Here is a 7241-nt window from a genome sequence, read left to right on the forward strand (position 1 = left end):
ACCAAATACTACTTGTTTAATCTCAGGACCCAGCCTGTTATCGGACACTTTCATTCATGTATTAAATTAATCTTGGCTGACTGTAAATAGTGAATTTCTACAATGGCATCTGTAGCAGAAAATTTGCGTTTGATTGATGCTGCATCCACGCCACTAGGTGTCAGTAAGTCCAATATGATATGCGCAAGAAAAAACACTGAATGTACTTTTAATGACTTTGAAATACTATAATCAAACTAATTTAATAAGAAAATGAGTAATTTAATATGTAAACAGTTGTCTAAAATATTTAGAGGAAACAGTATTCTGTATACTGTCATAATTCCCAAATATTTTCTCAAACACCATCTACATAAGGTGTGCAAAACAAATGTGTATGTATGGAATAACCTCAAACAGCTTCATCCTATATGCAGAGTCTCGCTCACTTTTCTAAATAAGGCAGCTCATCTCTTTTCCTGTCATTTCAAGCTGATTCCTCAGGGTTTCTTCTTCTCAGTGTGCTGAGGACAGACTGAACATTCTTTGCCCTTATATGGCTAAATCCCTGCTGTGGGCTGGCTCTGTTTGGGAGAGTAGAGACTCCTGATTGGCTGAGAAGAAAATGGGAGGGGTGCATTACAGAGGCTTATGCTCTAGAGAAACTTTTGTCCCCCGCAACTGGCGTAACTGTGTCACTCTCCAGGACAAAGACAAGTTCTAGTGGACAGTACATTCCATCAGCTGTAGCCGAGGTGAGTAGTGTTGTGTTAATGTTCTCTAATTAATGTGTTATAAAGGCTTATAAAGGCATAATACAGAAGTGTTGGCTGAGTTTGGGGCTCTGAGGAAAGATCTGGATGGAGGTGGTGACATATTTTTGGGTTATGGAGCTAAAACTGATCCAGAACTGATCGAGGATCTGCTTTTACACTTCTGAGCAATGATTTCAGCCACTCTGGCTGATTTGGGACCAGCTGTTTTGGGACAAATGCCCCTCTAGAGTTTAATGGGGTTGTGTTTCCATCAAGGTGGATTTGAGAAAGGAAATATCTAGTTCTATGACCCATATATTATATCTTAATATATACTTTGCTTCTTAACTCACAAGCTTTTGGAAACCACAGGCGCTGTCTTAGAGAGCTCATAAAACTTGTTAAATTCATTTAGCTTATTCCTTATTAAAATATACTCATTCCTGAAGTCTTGCAAATGCAAAAACATACTTTTCTTAATGGGTACTTTTGTATTGTTTTCTAGTAAAAATATCTAAACATGCTTAAAACAAGATCAAGTTACTTGAAGCAAAATTGTGTAACTTTACAACACTTACTATCTTTTTTTTTTTTTTTACTCCATTTGAAAAAAACCTTTTAAGCAGAAACCTCACTATTTTGTAGTACTATTTATTTGGCAATGAGGTAGGAAAAATAAACTTATTTTAAGATATATTCTCTGAAAACAACATTACAGATGTTTTTGATATTTTTACTGAAAAAGGCAAAAAAAAAAAAAAATTTACATTATTTTTGGCAGTTTTTTTTCTCTATCTTCAGCCAAAGTTGTTGTAGAGATGATATTGTTTTCAGAGAATATATCTTGAATTAAGTTTTTTTTTCTTAGCTCACTGCTTTTTTCTTGTTTTAAACTTATAACTGACAACATTGTGTTAAATTTATGCTTTAAACAAGAACAAATAAATACATTTGCCAATAAAGTAATATAAATAAACCATTCAAGATATGTCGATATGTGTTATTGTAACACGCTTTATTTTAGCATGTCTGGAACACTGAATTGACCAATCAGCATCCAGGACCGGAACTATGCATTTCAATTAAGACTCCAACAAGCTGTCCAATGTCTTTCTGAAAAGAGTTACTCAGGAGTTAATTTGATAACAGGAAGTATGTGCTTGCCAAAACAATCTCAGAGGCCACAAATGTGAGGAAGAATGTGACAGTGTTTGATGTCCTTTGCTATCTGGTCTGGACAGTTTCTAAATTCCTGAAGATGAACTGGACATTGTGTTGTGTTGACTGTGTGACACACACATACACTTAAACATGGCCTGAAAATAAACAGTTAGTTAATCTGTAATGCGAGAAAGAATATATGTAGTTAGACAGTTTAAAATAAAGCATAGTCCAAATTATGAACAAAATTAGAAAGCAATAACTGGAAAATTTAATAGAATTTAGTCACTCACAATTGCCTATTTTAATGCTGTTGTACATGAAGAATGTTTATTTTTGTTCAGTGTAAGACATTTAGATAATAAAATGTAAAATGAAGGTGGTAAAGTACAGGTAGTTTGCATACAGACCAGGGCTGTTAAAACGATGCAGTGTAATTGAAACTGAACAGTCCACTGTATTTGGTTACTGTAGTAAGCAGATATTGAGCGACAATGAATACTTTTTTGGACAGTCACATACCGAATTCCTTCCTGTGGTGACAGTTGTAAGTCAACATCCAAATGATGTCACACACATGCACACATGAACACAAAGACAGAATTTCGTTGATAGCGACTTCCATGCACTTCCATAAAATCATGCATTTTATTGATATAGATGATGATTTCAATATATTTCACCCAGTAACATAATACAGGAATACACCGAACTTGACAACAGAAACTAGAGAGACCATTAATGAATGGAGTGTCACACTAAATGTGACTAAATCTGTTTTGCATGACAAAAAGAAAACTTCATTGGTGAAATTAGTCATGTAGTCAATAGATTACATGCATCGTTTGCTGAGGTTTGAGCAGCATCTCACAGGCAGGCAATAGACAGGCTAATTCCAACATCATCATATTGATTTTTCATATTTCATCCACAAATTGGGAAAGCCACTCTCTGCCATTTTTAACCATTGCCATTTTTGTCTTTCTCAAATTCATTCCAACAAAGTTTGCCCTATCTTCACCAAAATTAGTGCAGATCATCTTGATAAAGCTGCACAATCTTGACCAATTGATTTTGTATTTTCAAAAATGTTTGCCTGTAACATTGTAACAAATTTGCTGGCAAAGAACCCAATCAGGATTCGAGACTGTAATATTTTTGCATATTTGCATGAAATTTTGCATGTATCATTGCCGCAATGCCCTGATAACAGCACATCAATTTGGTAATAGTGCTCAAAAGTTATGTACAGACAGAAAAAAAAATTCCCTGGATGAGAGGTCAGTTAAACAGCACTAATATGGACAAAGGTCATTATTATGTTGGCTTCAAAATCCATAAACCAAGACCAAAATTTCTAACACTAACTCTTCCCAGAGCATTCAGCTTGGTACAGACCTTCAGACTGTTCTGGAATAGTGTGCTACATCTTTTCTAACTGATTTCACTTACAGTTTTCACACAGAGTACATTTAAAAATCTGAAAAAAATCACAAACATATTTTGGACAATGTTCAAACAGGTCAACAGAATGCTCATTAATTCAAACTCCAACTGTCAAAAATTCAAATGTAAACAAACCCTCAAAAGGCTTTTAATCTGCTTTAAATTGCTCTCTCTCTTTCAGATGTTTAATCTGACAATGTGACAGTCTGTCTGACTGCCTATCGAGCTAACTGGTGGTTTGTCTTCCTGTAATGTTTGTATAACCATCAAACTTTTAAAAGTTCAAGAGTAGTTTAAACTTTCAGACAGATTTGTCAAGCCAACTTCAAAGGATGTCTTGACAAACTTTACCTATCTAGTTCAGAAATATTTGACTACCAAATGCCATGATTGACCAATAAGAATCACGTATTCCAGAGAGCCATGTAATAAAGAGTTATAAATATTGGCCTATCTAAATTTTAGCTTTTAATTATCTTCCCTAAATTCACCACCAGAGGTACTATGACCCAAACAAATATACTCCATCTTATAATGTGTATGCCACTGGTGTGTCTAATCATGCTTGCAGTTCTATTCACTAACATTTTCTGCTCTTTCTCTAGACCTAAACACAGTCAACATGTCAAGCAAGCGTGCAAAGGGGAAGACCACTAAGAAGCGCCCTCAGAGGGCCACATCAAACGTGTTTGCCATGTTTGATCAGTCACAGATCCAAGAGTTCAAGGAGGCGTTTAACATGATTGATCAGAACCGAGACGGATTCATCGATAAAGAGGATCTTCATGACATGCTTGCCTCTTTAGGTAAGTCTGGTTGAGAATGTGACTGGAAACTTTTAGAGGTTTTGACTTAAAATGTCATGATATTACTTCGTTCTCTATGAGGACACTGTAAAAATAGGGCATGCAAAACGAGCTAGTCGATCAGTTGTCCAGAGAGTAGTCCTGTAAACTATGTATTTGGCTGAAGAAATTTGATCAGAGCTCCTGATATTTCCTTTGGGTTTGTGTGTGTGGTACCTGTGTCCAGGTAAGAACCCATCTGACGAGTATCTTGAGGGTATGATGAGTGAAGCACCAGGCCCCATCAACTTCACCATGTTCCTCACCATGTTTGGAGAACGTCTCAATGGAACCGACCCAGAGGACGTCATCAGGAATGCCTTTGCCTGTTTCGATGAGGAAGGATCTGGTAAAAAAAAAAAAAAAAAAACCACTATCTCCATGAAAAAGAGGATCTCTATCTATCTCCACATAATATCGGTCCTAAAACCTGAGCTGCCTTGCTTTCTTCTGCTTACATAGGCAGCTATTTTCAAAAGCCTGGTGCACACTATATGATTCTGGTCACGATTCTACCATCTGAGACAAATTTCGGGAATCCTAAAGGATTTCTGTCATCGTAGGGCAAAATTGGCAATCTTACAACGCTCATTGTGACATGTTCACCGATGGTGATTAATAGCCTTTGCGATGATCTTTAGCCTCCGACAAAGTGCTGGCAGTGTCAGAAATTTAGCACCGCAGCCATATAGTGTGACTGCTAATAGGACGGCCAGATGAGATAGTCCGCTGCTCTCTCGCACCCCATTTCACTTGGAAAGAAACCTGCTCTGTGTCTGCACCATAGCAATTAGTGCCCGGTTATCACTCTACTCAACTCTATATAAAGATATTTAATAAATAAATACGCTGAAAACACTTGGAGGAAAGTGTAACACTTCTGCAATATGAAAGCTTTATTCCCCAAATTAAATAAATACAGAGCTTACAAAATGAAAATAAAGAAATGGTTGTATGGGACCGCGGTCCCAGCAAACACAAAGTTCCTAACGTTCTGGGAACATTCTCCTAACCTAAAGGAAACGTTGTATTTACGTAAAGAAAACTTTCCTGGCTAACCAACAGGGAACGTTAGAATATCTGTTCTGGGAACATTCTGGGAACCAGGCGCTAACGTTCCCAGAACGTTCTGGGAACCAAAAATTGTTAGCTGGTGTGCGATACAGAAGCGGAACATGCCTCTGTATGCGGGGCACGCGGTCTCGTCCCGCTCTTGTATACACTATCAGGGGCCGCAACTGACTAGAGCGAAGCATAACTAACTTGAAATATTTTTGAACACATACACTCATGAAATAGAGACGGAATGAGTCAAATGGATCAAACAAAAAAAAACGCATGGGAGAATACAAGAAACTGAATGGATTGACAAGCAAGCATTTATTTTTATTATCGAAGGTGACGTTCCGGCCCAATTTAACCCCTGTTTATGGGACGTTTTAATCAAAATCAGCAGATACAATTTAATACAATTAAAAAAATCTATGTCATATGTGTGCAATAGTCTTAGGAAATTTGCAAGTGTGATATATTATCAGCCAATATACAGAAGTTTGTAATTTTTTGGGCCACAAGCCTTTTTATTTTTATAGTGAATCTTTGCTTATGGTAGATAATTATTACTGTAGGCTACCTCCCCCAATCGCATTCATTCTCATCATCTGTATTTTTTTGTATTTATGATCAGGCTCTCCACTCCCTATACGCATATTACGCAGTCTGTGTAGGGCACCAACTCCATAGGGGGCACCAGAAACTCCACCGGCTGCCCTTGCTCGCACGCTACACTTTATTCAAGGACCAGGTAGCAGTCGTGGAACATAGACTATCACCCTTTCCTCGCAACTTTCGCACTGCGTCAATCAAATCACGTCCCACCAATAACCCCACCAACAAATCTCCCCGTTTCACTTCTATTCTACTCCCGTGAGTCACGTTCATTAATCGGGATGATTGGGACCACAGTCGGCTATGATGTGTATCATACAGTCTGACAATGTTGCACAATGTGCCATGGTGATATCAGTGCCTTCATATCGTACAGTCTGACAAGCAACAATCTTAAAGGACTGTAAAAATCCTACAGTGAATAGTGGGCTTAAGACAGCATCCTAACTAGGGCTGGTAGCAATACTGATTTCCCAATCCGATTCTGATTTTTCAGAACTATTCAAGACAAATCAAAAACAGATTGTCGAACCAGCAACAGCTTAGATTCTCTAACCCTTCCTGTGTGTATGATAACTGTCTTTTATCAATCCTTGTACAGGTTTCATTCATGAAGATCATCTTAGAGAGCTGTTGACCACTATGGGAGATCGTTTCACAGATGAAGAGGTGGACGAGCTTTTCAGAGAAGCTCCCATTGACAAAAAGGGCAACTTTAACTACGCTGAATTCACCCGTATACTCAAACATGGGGCCAAGGACAAAGACGACATATAGACAATCACAGACAGACAACCACAGCAGGACAGCACATTGCAAACACATACACAACAGTCTGAATAAGCATGCATAGATGTAACTGCAATGAAGCATTTCAATATTTTGCCTTTTTACATAATATAAATACATATTTTATTGTATGCTATTTTAAATGAACAGATTAGGTTGCTAACAAAAATCTGTGAAATGAAATGTACATGTTTGGTTACTATAGGGTACATATAAATGTGTGCAACTCAAAACCTAATCAATCATGTTAAAGATGGCATAAACCTGTTTAGATGTGGTGTTCTATGCCCCAGTTATTTATATGTGCATGTTTAGGAATTTTCAGTATCACTTTTAACAGATTTCTAGGGCATTATATGAGTGTTATTAAACATTCTGAAGTGTGATGGCAGTACAACTATAGATAGAGAATTACAAAATATACTTGTACATATACTTAAAGATCACAATCTTTCAAACTGCACTTTTCCTGAGAAGTCTTTGACTCACACTTGGAATATATGAGCTGAAAAGTTTTGCTCGTACTGCAGTTTGTATTTTCCCATCAAACCCTTTGAATATCTAGCTTATGAAATAAATGATTCCCAATGGCAGCTCT

General features: G+C 37.2%; 1 protein-coding gene across 1 annotated transcript; it reads left to right on the top strand.

The window, feature by feature from the left end:
* The first annotated feature begins 578 nt into the window (after positions 1 to 578).
* Positions 579 to 7236, top strand: LOC127449272 (myosin regulatory light polypeptide 9). The gene is made up of 4 exons (XM_051712597.1): positions 579 to 734; positions 3947 to 4147; positions 4374 to 4535; positions 6456 to 7236. Exons 2-4 carry the CDS (start codon positions 3964 to 3966, stop codon positions 6629 to 6631), a joined length of 522 nt encoding a protein of 173 aa, XP_051568557.1. The 5' UTR covers positions 579 to 734; positions 3947 to 3963; the 3' UTR covers positions 6632 to 7236.
* The last annotated feature ends 5 nt before the right edge of the window (positions 7237 to 7241 follow it).

Source organism: Myxocyprinus asiaticus, chromosome 12 (genome assembly GCF_019703515.2).
Source record: "Myxocyprinus asiaticus isolate MX2 ecotype Aquarium Trade chromosome 12, UBuf_Myxa_2, whole genome shotgun sequence".
In the NCBI taxonomy this organism is placed as follows: domain Eukaryota; kingdom Metazoa; phylum Chordata; class Actinopteri; order Cypriniformes; family Catostomidae; genus Myxocyprinus; species Myxocyprinus asiaticus.